The sequence below is a fragment of the Eremomyces bilateralis genome (genome assembly GCF_010015585.1).
Source record: "Eremomyces bilateralis CBS 781.70 unplaced genomic scaffold P152scaffold_1, whole genome shotgun sequence".
Lineage (NCBI taxonomy): Eukaryota > Fungi > Ascomycota > Dothideomycetes > Eremomycetales > Eremomycetaceae > Eremomyces > Eremomyces bilateralis.
In genome coordinates, this window is record NW_022985067.1 from 2,307,126 (window position 1) to 2,328,017 (window position 20,892).

Genomic DNA, 20,892 nt, shown 5'->3' on the forward strand with positions numbered 1-20,892 from the left:
GAATCCCGTCTATCCAGGGCCATCCATGAAACCGAAGTTTTCGAAACCGAACAGCAGCAGCGGCGTGGACCAGGCATGGGGTGGTGCAGCGAATCAGTCTGGCGCTGGATGGGGGCTGCTTCATCAGGGGCGGCCTGGGCGGAGGGGCACTCTAGATGACAATGCTTGGATTTCGCCATCAGTCCGAATTCTGTCCATGAACAAATTTAAGCGGTGAGTGACTATATTGCTTTCGCAATGGAGAGCACTGCGTCGCTCCATTCCTTTGTTCGCCGCGATCAAACACCTTGGGGGCTACTTCTCGACAGGACCCTGTTATCCCAGATCATGGGATTGATATTACGGGTATGTAATCCTGCTGACCATTGATAGTTTAATTATTAGCGATGACGGATGAGAGGAAACGGGAACGATAAGCATGCGCTAGACTTCGATTTGGAGGGCGTCCCACTAGGATCGACGGCGCCAGGCCATTAATGGGCGAAGAGGCTGCTGCAGCGACGGGTGCTTACTGCTGTCACTCCTTAGGGTGTTGGCGGTTTAGCTTACGTAGAGCGACTGGCCGCTGGGGGCGCCTGTAGGTACATCGGAAGCTTTGTGTAGCCGGAGCTTTCATGCAGTGTGCCTGGGCCCTGGACTCTCTACTGCCTGGACTGGCCCCCGCCGGCTCTTCTCGTGGATGTTTCGTGTGGTGGATAAGTTGGCTGTGGAGTTGAATGGGGCGACGTGATACAAATGCCCATTTTCATGCAATGCACCATTTCACATTTGGTTTGGCGAACGAACTGACCAGTATTCTTCAAAATTGAGGGCATGGTTTTCTTCTTTGTCCACCGTGAATGAATAATACGCTCTTCAAAGAACTGAAACGTCTCCTAATAAGTTACGGCCTTATGAGCACAATAGACTTCGCGCACGTTGGACTAAAAGCCTAAAAACCCGAAAAACAGCCGAGTTCCATTGTGCACCTAAGAGAGTTAATCGTTCCGACTAATTAATACTGAGGCTGCTGAGGCTGCAGTGCTCACTTGGCGATTTGCTTCATCTGAACAAGGACCTTACTTTGTCCCTCTCTCTAAACCTTCGATTATACTTCTTCTGGTTTCACCTCCTCCAATCCTACGCCACTACTCCTCTCGGATAACCACTCCTCTTCACCCTTCTCATCTCGTCCTTTCTCATCTCGTCCCTTCATCCTGCAGATTTTCCTTACCGTGGCTCGTCTCGTGGAAACAGTCGAGCCAGATCGGTAGAGGACGTTGTCGGCGCTGCGTTGATGCCAAAAGGCAAGAAACCCAACGCACACGACAAACGGCACGAGAACGGTCTTGCTCCTCCAGCGAAACGGGTCGTGAAGCAGAAGTCGTCCAATTCGCTTCATGAGAACTACCATGCCAATGGATTTGCTCACTCCGCGACGCCGGCATTGCCCTCGGTCGCTGTAGATTCACCATCCGGTTCGCACAACCAGCTGCACGCTTCCCCGAACGGCTTCGCTGTCCCTTCGACGGCTACAAATGGAACGATCCTTGATCCGGAAATGGGTATCGCGCAGTCTCACGCCTACGATGATGCTTCCTATCACGCCTTCCCTCTGCAACACAAACTCGGTCATGGAAAACTGCACCGCGCATCCTCCGCCTCCCCCCTCCGAATCGACGTCGATGCCGATGCACTTAAAAATGCCAAGGCTTACAAGAGCAATATCATTACTATGGCCGCTACGGTTATCAGCTCCTGCCCGATCACGGATGTCATTACTATCCTCATCTTACTCCTCTCGCTACCCACCGGCGTCGCAAACTGCGCTCACCTGCTCTACGCCTTCTTGGAGTTTATAAGATCGGGGGAAGTGTACTATGGAGGCTCGATAACGAACAGCCTCCCGAGTGTACATGACGTCTTTCATAGCACCCCCGGAAAGCCATCGCTCCTCACCATCGCCGTTTCCGATCTAGCCTCTCTTGGTTTCTATCTTGTCCTTTGGAGACCCTTCCAAAATCTAATCGTGGACTTCGCCCCCGCCGTTATCGCAATTTATGTCGGCGGAGCCGCAGCGATGGATCCAGGACACCGTCGAACCACCATGCGAAGTGTCCTGGCCTGTTTTGCAACCATTCTTGCGTTCCATATGACCAAGTGGAGATCGACACGTCAATTCGGCTTCCAGATTCCATGGACGGACAATGGCACCTTTCGAGTCCCGTCGCTTTCCTTCGAAGTACCAGAGGCGCTGTGGCGGCATCGGAGCCAATTCGAAAGTTTTCTTGGGGTTCATATCGTTACACAAGGCATCGTTCGCCTGATTCGCCGAAAGCTATCCCAGGCTCGCGAGCAACAGTCCTTGCCCTCACCGCATCCAACCAAAAAGAACGATACCGAAATGATCGTCCCTCCGATTACCCCTCGGAGAAACTCCGGTGCGGTCGACATCAGAATAGACGGAGGAACCGGTTCGAGTTCAGACGGACGACCTCCGGGCCCATATCCTAGCGACGGTCCTCGGGAAGGCGAACGTATTTCTACTTCGAAACAACAGCGACGGCGACAGGCAAACTATGCTCGAAGCCACCAACCGTTTTGGGCTGCGATTGCTGGATCAAAAGTATCTTCTTTGAAGGCGGCGTCGGAAGAACGTCTCGCGTCGTTGGATGCGAGCGAGGCGAAAAGCATGGAGATTTGTCATTCCGACAGCACGGATGTTACGTTGGGCACTAATATGGGGACAGTTTGGATTGGGGAAGTGAAGTCGACGGAGATTGATTTTTGGGTGCTGGTTTCTTCGGCTCATCTATCGGATGATGACGATGATAAAGATCCGCCGATGACGCCGAACATTGACAAGACGAAGCCGTTCTATATTCGTGTCAATGGGGCCGACTGGACGTCCACGCGAATCATTTGCGAAGGCGCTGGTGACGACGAGGGTGACCAAGGCTCCGTTCTCTGGTCTGGTGCAATCTATGGGCTCACACCGATGTCAAGCTACAACTGTGAATTCATAAGTATGTACGACAGATCATTGGTATACTCGGTTAGTCTAGTCACCCAGTCGGCCCCTATGACCGATCTTGGTAAGTTCTACCGGTTCCAAAATCTCCTGAGACAGATGTTGACAATATATAGCATCGATGGCAACTGCTCCTCAACAACCGCCACTTAGACCTCAATCTCCGACAACAACACTCAAGAATTCCATCGCAGCGGCCGATTCCAAGCTGAACGAATCGAGGAATAAGATCAAAAAGAATCGAAAGGATCATAGCAAAGCTCAAACCGGGCTGCGCAAAGAGATCAACGATCTGACTACTCGCCGAGCTGCCACTACCGACGACGCAAGAACTCGTCAGAAAGTACAGCAATTGCAACAGAATGTTCAACAAGCACGGTCGGCCGCCGAAAGCCTCGAAGCGCAGAGAAAAGAGATGGGAGACATTCCAGCCAATGTTGTCAAGGGCCACGAGCAAGCAAGGAAGCGGTGGGAAGAGGCACAGGAACAGCGGTCGAACACGAAAAGGGACCTCAATCTCGCCCAGCAAGAGAGGAATAAGGCGAAAGCGGATCAAGCGGCTGCGCTGGACCAAACCTCGCAAAGACGGGAGAGACTTCACGCCCGCGAGAATAAGCTCAAGGAGCAACTCGCTAAAGCGCAGGCCGAGAAAGCCCAAAGTACCGCCGAACGGAAGCGTAAAACCAACGTCCGTCTCGCGACCGCCGCGACCCGTGCGCAAGAAGAGGCCCGGTGGATCGAAGGCATCCAAGGTTGGGAACAGAAGGAGTCCGACGAACTTCAGCGTACCCAGGGGGTCATGCAAGAGTATCGTCGACTCGAGACTCACCTGCTCCAGCAGATGCATGCCTCGCAGCCACCGCTCACCCCCGAAGGACCTCTCCCCGGCACCTCTGGGGCCTCCCCGCCTCCCGCGCCGACCTTCTCCGCCATCCCCGGTCCCCTCCCCACGACATCCGGATCCGGCAGCTTCGGCAGCACGCGCGACGCCTTTGCCTCGTTCCAATTCCCTACCTCCGCACCAACCTACTCCCTCAGCCCCACCAGCACCGGCCTCCCCACCTCTGCCTTCTCCTCCTCCCTCGCCCCCGGCTTCCCCCACCTCGCCCACGACCGCCCTACTCCCTCCCCCGGCGCCATCGGCTCCGGCGCCTACTCCCTCGTCCCCCGTGACCGCAGCTCCTCCCTCGCCAGCAACATCAGCAGCTTTTCCGATGACCTGCACGAGATGTACGCGCACACCTCCTCGCCCTCGCCGCACCCGCCCGCCCCGTCGTTCTACACCTCCAACCCGTCCACCCGCCCCAACTCGTACATCCAAACGTCCGCCTCCCCCTCCATGTGGCTATCGTCCAATGGCCCGCTGCAGCAGCACGTGAATGCCTGGTCGGGTGGCCCGTTCGGCGGGTTTCCCAGCATCGCGCTGGAGGGGCTGGGACGTGCGCGGAAGGGGAGTAAGGCGAGTCAGGGGAGTGGGGGCACGGGGAATAAGAGTCAGGGGAGGAGTAGTGGGAGCGCGGGTGGTGGGAGTGGGTTGGCGGGGAGTCCGTTGCAGACGGAGGCGGTGTTGGATGAGAATGAGGATGAGGATAGGGATGAGGGGGATGAGAAGAAGGGGTAGGATATGGATGGTTGGTTGGAGTACATGTAGGTAGCTGTCTGTGCTGAGTACGTCTGTGCCGGAAAAATGAGATTCTTCGTGCTTTGGATATATTACATATCTCGCCCTTATTTCTGATGAGTGATGAATGGTGACTGATGTTTAACTTTGTCGTGCTCCATCCCATCCCATCCTCTATCAAGAAGCACTTGTCCTTATCCTTTGCTCCGAAGAGAACGGTAATATCGAATCCGGTACGTATTTTGCGATACCTAACTAACCGTTGTTCAGAAATCTTGACATCTCCAGTTCCCGCGGACCACCGACTGTGACCGTCAGATCCGAGATCATCGATGACAGATCCGCCTACAGCCTTGGGAGAGCTTGGACCATCGATTAGTAGCATCCCCTTGCCGGAATACGGATGGTCAAACTTTAAAGGCGCGTCATTGGCGTTTTTCCTATTTCCACCTCCACCTCCAGCCTCCATTCGGCATTCATCCATAGTTACTCGACACCGTAGCTTGCCCATTGAGTCATTTAGGAAGTCAAAGAAGATCGTAATACTTTTACATTGCTAGACTCTGCTCTTCGGTAGAACATCTGCCTCGATTCCAAGGTTCTCCCTTCATAGACGACCGATCACGGGCGAAGGGGCAAATCGGCTCCTCCAATCAACCCACCGTATACGAATCGTTACCCGGCACCGCGCGGATATCGGCCACCAGAGAATTGCGGCTTTTTCTTCCGAGTTGGCTCACTCACTAAGAAAATCGCAGAATACTGGATCGGCCCCCTGGGCTTAAGTATGGGTCGTTGAACCGTTAATCGGCAGCTTGGCGGTTCCTCATTTTCGTGATTCCTTTCGAGTCGAGATAAAACTTTAGGGCTTTGTTCAGCCTTTCAGGTCGCCCTCAGCGCTGCCTCACCATCTTTTCTCTCTTTCTCTTCTCTCTCCCGCTCTCCCCTCCTCGCCGTCGCCCCTCCAACCTCGCAATGCCGCTCATCAACCTCCGGGACCTCATCGCCTGGCCTAATAACCCCGACAATGCCTCTGACACTGTCATCAATGGCATCCACTTCAACAAGACCGCCCTCGAACACTGGAACTACACCTACTACAGCAACAACACCATCTCCAACGACTCCAATTGCTTCGTCATCTTCGACGCCTACCGCCCCACGTTCCTCTCCAACGGCTCCTGGATCAACGGCACCACATGTTACTACCCCCTCAACTCCATCTCCACCCGCGGCTCCATTGGCATTGCCTTCGTTGCCATGTACGGCCTCGCACTGGTCTTCTCCCTCGTCGTGCTCCGCAAGCACGGGCAGCTCTACCTGCAGGAGACGAAGCGCTTCCGGGCGGTCGGGCGCCGCTGGACGTGGTATTGGATGTGCTTCACCTGCGCGTGCGCGCTGATCAGCACCGTCTCGAGCATCGATGTCGACCGGAACTATCTGCCGAAGATGCCTATCATCCTGCAGAGTTTCTTCTTCATGCTGATGGTGCCGGGGAGTTTGGCCATGGTGTGGGAGGCAACGAGGCATTGGGGTTCTTGGCAGGAGCGGCAGGTCGTGGATCCGGATCCGTTTGCGCTTGGGCAGGATGATCGGAGGAGTAGAACAGAGTTCTACCTGCCGCTGATCTTCTACCTGTTTGCATGGCTGGTGAGTTTCCATCCCCCCCATCCCCCCCGATCTAATTCCAGACACTAATCCTGGTTGCAGAACTTCTTCATGACCATCCCCCGCTCCTGGAGCGCCATCGAAAAACAGCGCTCCGCTGACCAAACCCTTGCCGTCGCCGCCCCCTCCGGCACCGACAGCCGCTTCAAAGCCGGCTCCATCCTCGGCGGCGTCGCCTACTTCATCATCATCTACAGCCTCCACCACAGCCTCAAGCACTACAAACCGCGCCCACCGACCCCGACCCGCTCCTTCGCCCCCTTCAAATCCATCGCCCACTTTATCGCCGCCTGCCCTACCAAGATCTTCCTCGCCCTCGTCATCCTCGCCGTCCGCATGGCCTACATCGTCGCGCAGGCCTGGGAATGGGAAATCAGCGTCTTCAACCTCTCCGTCAACCCCGCGTGGCCCTACGCGCTGGGATACGCCCCCGTGCTGCTGATCATGTTCATCTTGATCGTCGCGGGGCTGATCGAGCGGAACGAGGACGTCGTGCTGATCGAGCAGCGGCGCCGGCGCGGACGCGAGACGAACGCGATGGTGGGATATACCCCGAAGCCGCAGTGGTGGCGGTTTGGGAAGGAGAACCAGTTCATGACGGCGGAGGAGCAGCTGCGGCATATGACGACGGAGGTGGGCGGAAGGGCGCCGACGGCGAACCGGCTCTCGCGGACGATGGAGTTGCGGAATATGCAGGGAGGGAACTTCTCGGATGGGGATGCGAATGGGATGGAGATGGGGGTGACGGGGGGTAGTGGGATGCGGAATCGGAGTCGGAGTCGGGTGGAGGATCCATTTAGCGATCCGAGTCCTGGGACGGGGTTAACGCCGGAGCGGACGAGGAGTAATGATGCGTCGAGCGTGAGGACGGGCCAGAGTGGGATATCGGGGACGACGTTGGCAAGTGGGAACGTGAAGCCGGTGCAAGTCAGGAGTATGTTGGACATATAAGCCATCATCCAGAGGGGCGGGAAAAAGTTATATGAAAAGTTCATGGGATATAAATAGATCTTGATGAAATGTATGAATTTTATGTATATCAAGTACAGTCCAATGATACACATAATCAAAAGCCACATTCGGCACGCTCGAACCAATATCATCGATATCCAACGCCTTGCAATGCACCGCCATCTCCAGTTATGTCCCCGTCCCCGAACCCCCCATCCCCACCATCTCATACTCCCCCGCCCCATCCCTCCCCCTCCCCCTCCCCAGAAGCCCCTCCTCCACATCCACCTCCGCCGCGGCATTCTGCTCCTCCGGCCGCCGATTCGCCCCGCCGAACATGATCGGCTTTAGCTCGCGCCACTGGCAGGTCCAGATGCCTAGCCACGTCATCAAAGCGGCCGAGCAGATCTGCAGGGCCCACCAGAAGGGGGACAGCGGGATCGAGTGCGAGTAGAGAGAAGTCGCGAGGAAGTGGAGGGCGTGGAGAGTAAGGGCGAAATCGAGGATGAGTTTCGAGCGCGCTACGAGGATGAGGAGGTATATCACACTAATCTCATACGTTAGCCATCGTTTCCGATCAACGCACCACCATCCATCCAAATAAATGCGCCAAGGCACCAGCACCAGCGCCTTCCCCCTCGCTATATCCCCGATTCCATGCACTTCAAACTCACCTAATCAAACTATTTAGCACCCACACCAGCGCATACATCCACCCCACCGTATTATCCGCCCGCACCGTCCGCCAGTTCAGCAGCAGCTCCAACCGCAGCGGCGTCCCCGCCACCAGCGCCGTGAACACAATCAGCACCGCCGCCGACGCGTAGTAGGCGGCCTGCAGGATCACGATCTGCGTGAAGATGCGGAGGGGCGAGACGTCGGCGAGGGCGCCGGGGCGAGGGGGTCGGCGGCGGCGGGCCATTTTGGGGGTGGGTGTGGTGAGGTAGGTCGGTAAGTGTGTGGAGAGGTGGCTACATAGGTGAGCGGGAGAGGCGGTAGTGGTGGAGGTGGTCGAGTTGGGTGGTTGGAGTTGGTTCGAGGCTATCAAGACAGATGGGTTGTCATGGCTTCCTGGTGATCAGGTCGGCATCGGGTCGGGTCGTGTCGTGTCGGTCGTTGTATAACTCAGTATAAGGGATAAATAATCGGTAATATAAAAGAAGACAAAGGCGTTTGGGGTTCAAATTATTGGCATCGATGCAGGGGCTGCGCCACGTGACCACCAGCTATGTCATCGTCCCATTTGATATTCGAAGCTTGGGAACTTTTCCGGACCTTGAACACCCGCAAGTACGGCGATGATCTAACCCCAAGGTATAGAGACCCAATTGATGATTAATCGCCCAGGGTTTGCTAACCTCGTCCGCCCAGTTCATCCTCTTTCCACCGATCTCACCATGGGCTGGTTCTCCTCCGACCCCAAAGCGAAAGACGCCGCATATGTTCCGCCCGACCGCGAGGCGCGCAACCGCTGCTGGGAGGCCCGCGACACCTTCTACGACTGCTTGGATAAGCACAGCATCGTCAATCCGCTGGAAGATGACCGGACGAAGAATGCATGCCCGAAGGAGCTGGCGGGGTTTGAGAAGAATTGCGCGTCGAGTTGGGTTTGTCGTCCATCCAATATATCATATCTCTTCAGCTCAAATCCATGAGAACGGGGAGAAAGAGGTGAAGGGGGGCGAGAGTTTGAGGCTGACTGTATGTGCCAGGTGAAATACTTCCAGCAGAAGAGATACGCGGATTTCAGGAAAGAGGAGTCGTTGAGGAAGTTGAAGGAGCAGGGTGCGGAGTTTGTTGGAGAGTTGAGTGGGGGGCCTGGGAAGTGAGTTGTGTAGAGGATAGTACCTGGTATCCTGTGATATGCTAACCTGGTCCAGATGATCATCCTCGGCTGGTATATACAGTTGAAGTGCTCCGATGCATGGGACGGCGTACTTGGTGATAATGTCTCAGGACGAGGATCCTTTGACGGTTTTGGCTTATTGCATACTAGGTGTACAATTTCAACTCATTTTGGTCACTTCAGTTTCACATTTCTCCCTACCGCCGGTTTGGTGATTGATCGGTGTCATTGTGGTACAAACCACGGACTGCTTCAAAGACACTATGCCTAACAATATGCGATGCAACATATCCATGCTCGTTCTAGTCCTCTCTTGTCCTCTAGTCGTTTTAATTTTTGAGCTTGCCATATTCGTCACCGGTAGCTCGTCGGATGCGTCCGTTCAGGAGCCAGCTCCTTCTCAAACACCGCCAAATCCGACAACCCCCCTTTCCTCTCCTTCACCGCGTCCTCATTGTCGATGGCGAACACGATATTATCAAACACCCCGTCGAATTCCTCGTCGTTGAACAACAGCTGCTTCCACATCCGGGCCAGCTCCTCCACCGGGTTCCGGAACGTCGCGCCCGCGCCAAACGTCCCCAGGCAGATGTCCTTGTGCCCGTAGTGCGCCGCGATGCGTAGCACCGTGCGCATCTTCTCCAGCATGAGGTCTTTCTCTTGCTCAAAGGAGTACTGCGTGCCGGTCTCGTCCAGCCGGGGACGGCGAACCGGGGCGACGGAGATGACTGGCAGCATCTGGGGGTGGGACCAGGGGGTGTACTGATCCGGGCCGTTGCGGAATACCACTGACATGGTTAGCGGGCCTGTTGCGGGTTGGGGAAGTCCGTCCGATGCACTCACTGATAGATGGGCTGTATAGCCCTCCTCGGGGCGGTATGGGGTAGTGTTTCGATTCGGCGCCATGACCCGACCACGCTGTCACCAGGGCCTTCACCAGATTACTCCGTCTCGCCAAGCACTCCTCCGGCGCCATGATTCCGCTCTCCCAATCTCCGCCGGGCCGTCTCTCGTTGGCAGTATTTATCACCGGGATCAGACTGGCCTGCTTGCCTTTGAGCGCTTCTTGGGCGGCATTATGTTGATACAGCACCAGTGCTGCGTCAACCGGGTCGCCATCGACCACCGCGATGGAAAGGTTCCAGTGATTCCGCTTGCTGGGCGACACGGCGAAGGTCGCGCCGTCGGAGATGAAAAAGGAACGTGCAGGGTATTGGTCAAAGTGGGCGTTGAGCCAAGGAATGTAATGCTTCTTCGCTTCGGCCGCGATTTCGGACGGCTTGGGGCGTGAGTGAGGCATTTTGGAGAAGAAGGGAAAAATGTGGTCCAGTCAACTCAATTGACTAAAGGGGACACCGGGTCGTGGAGACAGGAAGGGAACAATCATCGATCAACTTGGACTGGTAAATGATCGCCGAATCAATCGGGATAAGCGATCGACATTTATATCTGAGACTCGATCTCAAACAATGTACGACGGACTGCATCATCTACTGCTCTACGATCTCCTAGCACAACTCGAGGAAGCAAGGACTCTAAAAATCTCGCGGGATCCACGCTGCGGTGTTCCTACATATCGGTATACGGTATGCGGTATCGATCGGCCCCCCGCATCCGATCAGGTTTTGAAACGGACCTGTCGTTTGACTGTGGGGCATTGTTGCTCTTAGGATTGTGGTCGTGAGGTTAGAGGACGAGAACTCGATAAGCGCATAACGCCATGCTGTTAAGTGTCGAGCCTGTGACTAGAAAGCGATGGCAAATAGCACACGTACCTGGTTTCTCAGTCCTCACCTCTCACCCCGACGAGAGTCGACGAGAGCTTTGAGTTTCAGGTTCCATGGGCGAGGAGTGGTCCGATGAGGAATTCCGGATACCAGCTGGGATGAAACAAAAGCGATTGATCTCGACGACGGCACGCAGGGTATACACACGAAGTACTTCACAGGGCGTCGCGTTACACACGATGTGACGCTAGGCATTTCGCGATCACATCGACGGTCGACTCCGATGAGCGCCCACACGCGTGTGTAGCATTCCACAGTCTCATCTGGTTCCCAGCTCTTGACGTAAAGGTACCCCTCTTAAGCTCTCGCGGAATTGGAGTCCGAAGGGGTCGTTTACGGTGTCATTTACGGTGTCATTAAGAAGGTCACGTACAGTTCAAGCAGTCGGACATGTACTCGCATTCTGTGGAAATCTATGAGAGGGGGAGAGGGGAGAAAGGTCACGATCGAATTAAAGTGGCGTATCGATCGTGCGGCTAAGCGGTGGATAGCAGATGGGTAATAGGGTATACCACGGTGGGATACCAGCTGCGAGCATGTGTAGCCATCTGAATCAAAGGGTCGTGTAAGGACTTGATAGTTGGATTTCGAAAAAGAATCTTCTTTGCTTTCATTCGAACGACGTGCATCTCCAGTGTAACGGCCAAGGCGGGCCGACGATCCCATAGAATCCTTTGGATGACTCCGATCCCTGCGCCGATATTCAACTTCATGTCTTCAACTTCTTAGAGTATTACAATTTATTTGCACTGTGGTCCTTCTTGAAATCCATACTCTCGCTTTGTACCTGGACTCGGTACAGGTACGGTACCTTACTTTGCTCTCCATATTTGTGTTTCCCCTTGCGGCCTCTTGTCCTCCATTATGCGACCATGGAGACTATGTCGCCAGTCCATCCGACATGACAGCTCACCCTCCACGAACCTGCGCCGTTCCCGATCCTTCTATCATCATAACATCCCCGTCTCTCTACCGAGATCCTCGTCCAGGGCTACCTCGACCACGCCCCTTCCCCAATTGCGATCGGTCCTGCGCGCGTCGACCGCTTCCACCAGCTCCACAACAGCGCCCACCCCCGGCTCGATCGTGACCATCCATGGCTTTGTCCGATCGGTGCGCCGACAGAAGCGCATCGCCTTTGCGGCCATTGGCGATGGATCGTCGCTCGAACCGTTGCAAGTGGTCCTACAGCCTGAACATGCGGAAGAGTAAGCCCAGGGAATGACGACAGCTCCGAAATCATGCAGTATTTGTAACGACGGGCTTGTGATAGGCTTTCGAATGGGACAGCCGTTACCGTGACTGGCAAGTGGGAGGCGTGCCCGCCTGGGAAGAAGCAGTCCTATGAGCTACATGCGACGCATTTGAAGGTGCTGGGGCAGAATGATGCGACGGTTGGTGATTCCGGACTTCTGTTTGCGCGACAACTTGCTGATTGACGCCCGTTCCGGAAATCCAGGCATCCCCCATTCAGAAGAAATATCAGACGTCGGAGTTCCTCCGCACACTACCACATCTACGCCCTCGTATCCCATTCAACTCGATACTGTTGCACCTCCGATCGCAAGCGATCTCCTCCATTACCACCTACTTCAACCGCCACGGTTTCGTCCAGACGCACACTCCCCTGATCACCTCGTCCGACTGCGAAGGCGCCGGCGAAGCTTTCACCGTGACCACTGAACCCCCACCCCCCGCACTCTCGTCCTCCCCCCCTCACCCCACCCCGCCTCCCGACCCCTTCTTCCGCACCCCCAAGTACCTCACCGTCTCCTCCCAACTCCACCTCGAAGCCTACGCCCAAGCCGTTGGCCGCGCCTGGACCCTCTCCCCCGCCTTCCGCGCCGAAAAAAGCGATACCCCCCGACATCTTAGCGAATTCTACATGCTCGAAGCCGAGCTCTGCTTCGTTGATGACCTCTCCCAGATTATGGACGTCGTCGAGCACCTGCTGCGCGACCTCGCACGCACCCTTCTCGCCTCAGATCTGGCGCACGACTTGATCGAGGGCGCACGCATCCGTGCGCAGGAGCACGGGGATGCCGGGCCGAGCGCCCACGACGCGAAAGTGGTGGGGGCGACGGCGTTACGTGCGCGGTGGGACGGGCTGGTCGCCGCGGACTGGCCGCGCATCACGTACGCGGAGGCGGTCGAGCACCTTCGATCGGCAGTGGCGGAGGGCGCGGTGGAATTCGAGCATGCACCGGAGTTTGAGGGGGGGTTGCAGGCGGAGCATGAGCGGTACGTCGCGAGCTCGATTGGGCGAGGGGGCCCGGTGTTCGTGACGGACTATCCGCGGGCGATGAAGCCGTTCTACATGGCGCCGAGTGAGGGCGGCGAGCAGGAGCTGGGCAGAGAGGGGAGGGAGACGGTGGCGTGCTTTGATTTGCTGGTGCCGGATATCTGTGAGTTGGTGGGGGGGTCGATGAGGGAGCATCGGCTAGAGCCGTTGTTGGAGAATATGCGGAGGCAGGGATTGATGCCGGCGGGTGGCGAGCCGGGGGAGGGAAATGCGTTGGATTGGTATGTGGATTTGCGGCAGTATGGGAGTTTGCCGCATGGTGGGTTTGGGTTGGGGTTTGATAGACTCCTAGGCTATTTGGCTGGGGTCTCTAATATTCGAGACGTGGTGGGATTCCCGAGATGGTACGGTAGGTGTGACTGTTAGGTCATGTACACATGAATTGTAGACATATAGACTGTACTTCTAGGCTGTATGATAGATGACTCAACTGAAGGCTGAGCTAGTTGGATGTATGAACTCCCAATGGTCCACATTATGCTTGAGTTATGAACCTTCAGCATTTTGCCACGCCTGGTACACCTCCTCCAAGGCCTCTGCAATAACATTCGCATCCCTCTCTTCGTCCGCCTGCCAATTCGACACCGCAATCCGCGACGCCGGCTGACCCTCCCACACGGTCCCCGAAACATAGATCTTCTTCCGCCGGTTGATCGCTTTCACCAGCGACGCATTCAGCACCTCGTCTTTCGCCCGGAACAGCACCACCATGTACGTGTGCTGATCGATGTGGTCTTGGTGCCAATCCGGGAGCAACTCATACCCCGGATGTTGGCGAATATAATGCGCGGTCCTTCTTGCCAGGCGGATTTGCTGCTGCAGAAACGTCCGGAAACCATCGCGGCCGTATGCGATTAAATTCGCGTACATTGGCAACGCACGGAATCGTCGAGAGTTCTCGATCCCGATGTTCAAAGGGGACGGGATGTCGGACGCATCGGTTTGGAGGTAGGCGGCCCCGGCGTTCTGGAACACGTCCATGCCTTCGGCTTTCCGGGACAAGAAGATGCCACAGTCATAAGGCTACGAAGTGTTAACCCTCGCTCCAGGTTGAGTAAGCTGGATATGACTTACTACGTTCAGCAGCTTGTGTCCATCGCCAGTGATGGAATGGGCGTGTTCAAGGCCATCACTCCCGTCGATGATGCTCTTGAACTCCCCGTTGGTGTCAGGGGCTAATATCCTTGCCATGAAGCCAAAGGCTACAGGAAGTCAGCTCGATTCGTCGCCTATCAGTGATACCACTCACCCGCGTCAACATGGATCCATGCCTTATACCTCCTACACAACCCCGCCAGCCGCTCCATATCGCCCCTCCCGGCAGCGAAGAACCCCGTATTCACTTCTGAACAAGACACCGCAACAATCGAGCCCACTCCCGGTCTTTTGAGCTCTTCTTCCAGCTTCTCGAAATCGATCAAGTGCGGCCGATCGGACCGGTTCACGAGCGTCACTGAATCTCGTCCTAGCCCGACAATACTCGCCGCTTTCCCCAGCGACGAATGCGGCACGGTCGTCAAGACCTGGATCTCATCCAGCCCGGCAGCGTTCATCGCTCGCACAAGCCCCATCTTCGCTACGGAAGTCGTCGTCCCTGCAGTCGCCTTGCCATGCCAGCGAACGACACCCTCCCGCCCACACGCGAGCCCCATCACATTACTCGCCGTCGCCCCCGTCGTGAACGTCCGATGCGCCCAGTCCCTCTCCTCCAAGTCGAGCAGCTGACATAGCATCCGCAGCGCCCGGTCCTCGATCTCAGTGACGATGGATTCGTTGGGCAGATGGACCTGGACGGAGTTGTCGAAGGCCGAGACGACATTGTCGGCGACGGCGGCGATGGGGGTGCTGCCGCCGGTGACGAAACCGTAGTAGTGAGGGGAGAGGCTGGCGAGGTTGAGGCCTGGGATGACGGCGTGCTCGAGGTGGGAAACGGTGGCGGGGAAGCCGAGGCCGGTGGTGGGGAGGGTGGCGATGCGGTTGTTGCGGGTTTGGAGGAGAGATACTTCGCTTGGAAGTGTGTTGGTCTCCTCCTGTCGTCGAGTGTCATAATACGCCCTAGTCGCTGCATCGAGCTTGATGCTCTGCTCGAGGATGTTGTGTGCCATTTTCTGTTCAATTCTTCGCTCTTTCTCTATAATGATCCGACAATGCGGAATGAACCAGAGGAATTGTTTAATCTTGCATTGCAAATGGCGTGACAGAGGACTAAATGGAGTAGCATTGCTGTGGAGTCATATGCCTGGTTATGTTACATACCTTAATGGCGCTGGTCTTCAACTAGCCTTTGAGAAGCGAAGCGCCCGATCAGTAAAGGGAGGGAGACTTAGACTTACTATTCGAATATTACATCTCTCATATCTATAATTTTAGCTTTCTGAATGATCGAGATAGAACACGAAGAGGGGTGCAATATAAATTTAAGGACAAGATAGTTCCACACCGGAAGCTTAATGCGGACAAGGGGTGAGACAGGACGAAATACGCCGATTGGGATGCTTACTGACTTTGCATTCAATACATAAACCAGCCATTTAACTCAACAATTTCCCCTCCGCCATACAAGAGTCGGTCTACCAAGTTCAAAACCCCAATTGACCTCGAACTCCTAACCGCGGGTCCGGGATTCATTTCGTGGAACGAGACCAAACTCAGAGAGCCGAGACCCTTTCGACCACCACCGTACCGCGGGGCGCTTACTCCCACCCCACCCATACCCTGACGACCGCGATTCGGCACTTCGACAGCGTGATTCCTCACCATGTCCTGGGGGGATGACCGGAATGGCCAGGGGCCGATGAAATCGTCTCCGCAGGCGCAGATTCAACCGTGCCGATACAAGACGGGGAAGACGCTGGGGGCGGGGTCGTATTCGGTGGTGAAAGAGTGCGTGCACATCGATACGGGACGATACTATGCGGCAAAGGTGATCAATAAGAGGTTGATGGCGGGGCGAGAACATATGGTAGGTTCGCTGCTACTCAGGAAGGATGGGGAATTGACCAGAGGCTAGGTGAGGAACGAGATTGCGGTGCTCAAACGCGTATCGATGGGCCACAGGAACATTTTGACGCTGGTGGATTACTTTGAGACGATGAACAACCGTATGGATGTCCTGAACTACTATAGAAATTTTTGCTGACAGTGCATGCGTAGTATATCTCGTAACAGATCTCGCGCTCGGAGGCGAGCTATTCGATCGCATCTGTCGGAAAGGAAGCTACTACGAATCGGACGCCGCCGATCTGATGCGGGCAACCTTGTCGGCCGTCGCATACCTTCATGACCATGGGATCGTACATCGAGACCTGAAGCCGGAGAACTTACTCTTCCGAACGCCCGAGGACAATGCAGATTTGCTAATTGCGGACTTTGGGCTTTCGCGGATCATGGACGAGGAGCAGTTCCATGTCCTGACCACCACGTGCGGTACACCTGGATATATGGCACCGGAAATCTTCATGAAGACCGGCCATGGAAAACCAGTGTAAGTTACCGCCTCCATAGCCAACTTTCAAGCCCCACTAACAACCCCAGCGATATCTGGGCCATCGGCGTCATCTCTTACTTCCTCCTCTGCGGCTACACCCCCTTCGACCGCGACTCCAACCTCGAAGAAATGCAAGCCATCCTCGCCGCCGACTTCTCCTTCGAGCCCATCGAGCACTGGCGCGGCGTTTCCGAGACCGCCCGCAGCTTCATCCGCCGCTGCCTCACCGTCGACCCCAGCAAACGCATGACCGCGCAGGAGGCGCTCTCCCACCCATGGATCTCGGGCGACGCACGGCAAACGGACACGGACCTGCTGCCGGTGGTCAAGAAGAACTTCAATGCGCGGCGCACGCTGCACGCGGCGATCGACACGATCCGGGCAATCAATCAGCTACGGGCGGGCCAGGGGGCGGCGATGATGGACGGGGCGTTGAGCAAGGATCCGACGCCGGCGGCAAAGGTGCCGATGCCGCAGGAGGAGGAGGTGAATGCGGAGGAGGCGGTGATGGATAGTCGGGGGAATGCGCGGGGACAGACGGAGGAGATGATTCGGGAGCAGGAGAGGAGGATTAGGGAGACGCAGGTGGGATTGTGGGGTCGGACGGGGGGAGGTACTTGAGGATGGGGGGTGGCAGGATGATGATTGGAATTAGCATTGGCAGTGGGATCATGGTTGATTGAGCGATGGAATTGGCTCGTTATGCATATGCGAAGCAATGTGGTGGGATAGGGAAATGGCTTTCATCAGTTTCATGAGAATGGACAGTATTTATATGGCTTCAGTCGTGACGTCACCCGATATGTGATATATGTGATGCCCAACTTCCCGCAGATCGTATACAAGCAAATAATAATGATAATGATTGAAATGTGATATCACGTTAGGCTACCGACAGTTGAGATTCCAAGAACACGAATTAGTAGTAAAAATGAAGTCATGCACTACCAAGCTCCGATCGATCTCACTTGTCACTTCAGCCTTCCCCAGCTTTCTCCAGCTCCACGATGACCTCTCTCCACTCTCCAGCTTGAGCTGTACATAAACAGGTTCAACTGCAGACAGAAGATCATCCCAATTAACCTCCCTGTACACAACCTACCCCTCCACCATCTGTTCATCCCTCAGGTTTCATAACACCAACCATCGGTTTGCATGTAAGATACCCGTTATCCGTATCAACCTGGTCCAACGACAGAGGCAGTGCACTTAACACAACCATCTCCCCCCAGCCATTAGCATCTTCACCATGAAGCTGCCCGCGCCTTAGCGTTATATTCCAGGCTCTTATCACAGCCCTGATCACGGCCGATCAAGCCCTACGGACGGGCATAATAACTTCCCCTCTCGAGCTACTTCCATAAGTATTATTCGCCCCCAACTGACCACCTGCTTCCTGGACTCGTTGGTAATCGATGAAGTAAACAAAAGTGCCTCCCTCTCTCCCTCCCGACGACATCATGGTCAGCCGCAGACTTAACCACCTCTCCCGCTATGAGGCCTTGCTACTGATAGCTACCTGCCCCATCTGGTGCCCGATCGCCTGCTTCATCATCCTGCTCGATCGAGACCCCCCCGCTGAAGCCATGGAAGATAAGCTGGAGCTGGTAAGGCAGAAGCGATGCGGGACACGGACGCCCAAGAAGCTTCCGCCGAGGAGGAAACGAGAGCTATCGCAGCCTCCACCTTTGCAGAGGGAGTATCTGAGCGAAGAGCAGGTTGACGAGCCCGTTCAGGTGGTCAATGAGAAGACTGGGGTAAAAGAGGAAGGAATCGAAGTGAAGTTAACTCAACTGGTATCCAAGATTCATCCCAAGAAAAAGCCGGATCTGGCGATGTCTAGCCAACAGCAGTCCATGCTGCTCTCGAAGCTGCCAGCCGAGTTACGGGAGATGATCTGGAACGAGGTGATAGGAGACCATGTCCTGCACATCAACCACGACTGGCTTAAATCGACCAGAAGGTTCGAACCATTGCGCACGCGAGATAAGAAGCGACTGTTCTATGGCACCTGGCATGATCACGACTCCTTAAGATTCCCTGCCGGCTATCGCCAGCGTTTCTGGCTCCATGGATTTCTCTCCCTAAATGAGGTCATCTTATCCTTCAGCTCGGCACGGATCCTCTCACTCCCACTAACCTGCCGACAAATGTAAGCTCTGATCCTCCCCATATCCTTCCGCCGCGGTTGGCTAACCACTCACAGCTACATGGAATGCATCCACCTCCTCTACCAACGCAACTTCTTCTCCTTCCGCCACCTCTTCCAACTCACCTACTTCAAATCCGCTGTTCTTCCCCACCGCCTCTCCCAAATCCGCTACCTCCGCCTCCAATGGCGCATTCCCGTCAACATCTTCCAAGACTATGTCCCTACCAAATGGCAGCGCCCCCCCTGGAACCGCCGCACCTGGGAGAAGGCCATCGACACCCTCGTCGCCATGAAGGGACTACGCGAGTTGATTGTCATCATCAGTTGCACATTCGACGACGAGGCATCCACGGGGGAGCTGTTGACGAGTTTGAGTCGCGTGCGGTTGGGCGAGAGGGGGAAGTATACGGTGGGTGTGTCGTGGAAGGAAAACGCTATGGATCGGCATCTGCTGTATCACGGTCTCCCGTTCAGGCTGGTGAGAAAGGGGGATGCGGACTGGGATGCGTGAAGGGCTGGGATCGATAGGTGGTCGTTCGGCTGGGTAGATGCTTGGGAATGGATGCGCATGGTCGTATCAGAAGCATATAGTCCTGATCATGGTACACAATCATCAGATGCGGGGCAATGAACAGTGCCAACGCCTTGGTTTGGCGGCTCAGTCGTCTTTGAGGTTCGGCGTTTCGCGTCACTGATATCAGAAGGCTAAGGCCTAGAGATGCCCTAGATGCGATATGGTCCTGGGCAATAGTAGGTCGAAGTAAAGGCAAGCGATGGAAAACAGCAGTGAATTCATGAAACTTCTCTAATCAATCTGCATGTTCCAAACTAGCTCCTAGTTTACGGGAAGTGGAAATATCGTGACACTGCTTGCCGGCGCGGTTCATTCTAGTGGTATGTGGCATTTCCCGTATTGCCGTTCAGATCGCTCCAGATCGCTCCAGATCGCTCCTCTGTCACGATCTATGTATCCAGCTCCGACGATCTAACGCCCATCTTCCCTTAAACTCTAATAAACTCCCACGTCATCCCCCCCTCCTCCCCCTCCCCTACCTTCTCCAATCTTTCAATCCCATTCTCCACCTTCATCCCCACGTACCACAAACCCCCATCATGCTCCGCCAGCAACACAAACCCCCCATCTGGCCTCACCTTCACCTTAAACCCCTCCCACACCCCCTGCCACTCCGCTGCGCACCGCAGGAAATAACCCTCATCATGCCCCAGAAACCACCCGCTCACCTCATTCCGAAACCCCAGCCACCCTTTCGTCTCCACGCACGTCCAGTGGAACGACCGGTCGCTCTTGTCCGGGGGCGAGAGGAGCGGCTCGCCATCGATGAGGGTGAGTGCGTGGCCAGAGTCGGCGTCGCGGATGAGGAAGGTGGCGTTGGGGTGGGGGCCGAGGTGCCTGCTGTGGGTGACGCGACCCATGTGGTCAATGTCGGCGAGGCGGTCGATGTCGGCGAGGCGGTCGGTGGGGGAGGAGGGAGGGGGGCGGGCGCCGAAGGAGGTGGGGTTGATGATTTCGGGTTTAGGGATGGGGGAAGGAGAGAGGGCGGTTTGGGTGAGGTCCATGGTGGTGGGGGGGTTTTATAGAGATGTTGAGCGGGTTCGGGGTGGAAGATAGGCTGAATTGTTGAGAGTAGTCGACTGAGGAGTGCACATCGGATTATCCAGGCTCGTTTCTTTGGTGATCATGCATTCCATCGCAAGTATATGAATGCGTTGTTTGAATCAAAGACACGAGGGACCATTTGACGCCGGCTTCTGTGTATTCAGTCATCTGACAAGCCTTCCCATACGATGATATCCATATCCATATCAGGATTGTATTCTAACCCGTTGATTAGTGCAGAATGAATGAAATTCAGATAGCGACTGGTTAATCATCAGGGAATTCGAGAACGCGAAAAGTCTGATTGGCAGTGTTCTGTCTGCGAAATATCGAATGATCTCATAATTGATCATGGTGAGTTTCGGTCATCGCTTTTTCAGGGATTATGGATATGGTCCAAGAACATCTCCGAGATCATGCGGAAAGATTACCTTACGGTAACTAGTTATC

The 20,892-nt window shown here is 55.4% G+C and overlaps 10 protein-coding genes across 10 annotated transcripts; 6 read left to right on the top strand and 4 right to left on the bottom strand.

Annotated features, from left to right (window-relative positions):
* Window positions 1–1,055: 1,055 nt before the first annotated feature.
* Window positions 1,056–4,689, top strand: P152DRAFT_510830 (uncharacterized protein). Its single transcript, XM_033682687.1, has 2 exons — window positions 1,056–3,074; window positions 3,127–4,689. The coding sequence occupies exons 1-2, from the start codon at window positions 1,277–1,279 to the stop codon at window positions 4,629–4,631; spliced, it is 3,303 nt and encodes a 1,100-aa protein (XP_033539279.1). The 5' UTR covers window positions 1,056–1,276; the 3' UTR covers window positions 4,632–4,689.
* A 710-nt stretch (window positions 4,690–5,399) lies between these two features.
* On the top strand, window positions 5,400–7,264 carry P152DRAFT_25668 (uncharacterized protein). The gene is made up of 2 exons (XM_033674751.1): window positions 5,400–6,281; window positions 6,342–7,264. Exons 1-2 carry the CDS (start codon window positions 5,607–5,609, stop codon window positions 7,248–7,250), a joined length of 1,584 nt encoding a protein of 527 aa, XP_033539280.1. The 5' UTR covers window positions 5,400–5,606; the 3' UTR covers window positions 7,251–7,264.
* Window positions 7,265–7,693: 429 nt separating this feature from the next.
* Window positions 7,694–8,338, bottom strand: P152DRAFT_454223 (uncharacterized protein; the record flags this gene model as incomplete). The annotated part of the gene is made up of 1 exon (XM_033678553.1): window positions 7,694–8,338. A coding segment is annotated over exon 1 (248 nt), but the record flags the coding sequence as incomplete, so codon positions are not given.
* Window positions 8,339–8,647: 309 nt separating this feature from the next.
* Window positions 8,648–9,079, top strand: P152DRAFT_387040 (uncharacterized protein; the record flags this gene model as incomplete). Its single annotated transcript, XM_033675865.1, has 2 exons — window positions 8,648–8,857; window positions 8,963–9,079. 2 exons carry the CDS (start codon window positions 8,648–8,650, stop codon window positions 9,077–9,079), a joined length of 327 nt encoding a protein of 108 aa, XP_033539282.1.
* A 215-nt stretch (window positions 9,080–9,294) lies between these two features.
* Window positions 9,295–10,812, bottom strand: P152DRAFT_25736 (uncharacterized protein). Its single transcript, XM_033674759.1, has 2 exons — window positions 9,940–10,812; window positions 9,295–9,884 (listed from the first exon to the last, which is right to left on the bottom strand). Exons 1-2 carry the CDS (start codon window positions 10,394–10,396, stop codon window positions 9,451–9,453), a joined length of 891 nt encoding a protein of 296 aa, XP_033539283.1. The 5' UTR covers window positions 10,397–10,812; the 3' UTR covers window positions 9,295–9,450.
* Window positions 10,813–11,648: 836 nt separating this feature from the next.
* P152DRAFT_25694 (asparaginyl-tRNA synthetase) lies at window positions 11,649–13,861 on the top strand. Its single transcript, XM_033674756.1, has 3 exons — window positions 11,649–12,091; window positions 12,157–12,277; window positions 12,343–13,861. Exons 1-3 carry the CDS (start codon window positions 11,748–11,750, stop codon window positions 13,549–13,551), a joined length of 1,674 nt encoding a protein of 557 aa, XP_033539284.1. The 5' UTR covers window positions 11,649–11,747; the 3' UTR covers window positions 13,552–13,861.
* On the bottom strand, window positions 13,596–15,350 carry P152DRAFT_454228 (PLP-dependent transferase). The gene is made up of 3 exons (XM_033678554.1): window positions 14,435–15,350; window positions 14,260–14,387; window positions 13,596–14,208 (listed from the first exon to the last, which is right to left on the bottom strand). Exons 1-3 carry the CDS (start codon window positions 15,288–15,290, stop codon window positions 13,672–13,674), a joined length of 1,521 nt encoding a protein of 506 aa, XP_033539285.1. The 5' UTR covers window positions 15,291–15,350; the 3' UTR covers window positions 13,596–13,671.
* Window positions 15,351–15,617: 267 nt separating this feature from the next.
* Window positions 15,618–17,359, top strand: P152DRAFT_25786 (Ca/Cm-dependent protein kinase B). The gene is made up of 4 exons (XM_033674764.1): window positions 15,618–16,147; window positions 16,196–16,286; window positions 16,339–16,669; window positions 16,720–17,359. The coding sequence occupies exons 1-4, from the start codon at window positions 15,944–15,946 to the stop codon at window positions 17,291–17,293; spliced, it is 1,200 nt and encodes a 399-aa protein (XP_033539286.1). The 5' UTR covers window positions 15,618–15,943; the 3' UTR covers window positions 17,294–17,359.
* Window positions 17,360–18,132: 773 nt separating this feature from the next.
* On the top strand, window positions 18,133–19,492 carry P152DRAFT_510837 (uncharacterized protein; the record flags this gene model as incomplete). Its single annotated transcript, XM_033682688.1, has 2 exons — window positions 18,133–18,824; window positions 18,879–19,492. The coding sequence occupies 2 exons, from the start codon at window positions 18,133–18,135 to the stop codon at window positions 19,333–19,335; spliced, it is 1,149 nt and encodes a 382-aa protein (XP_033539287.1). The 3' UTR covers window positions 19,336–19,492.
* Window positions 19,493–19,562: 70 nt separating this feature from the next.
* On the bottom strand, window positions 19,563–20,892 carry P152DRAFT_454231 (uncharacterized protein). Its single transcript, XM_033678555.1, has one exon. The coding sequence runs from the start codon at window positions 20,400–20,402 to the stop codon at window positions 19,827–19,829; it is 576 nt and encodes a 191-aa protein (XP_033539288.1). The 5' UTR covers window positions 20,403–20,892; the 3' UTR covers window positions 19,563–19,826.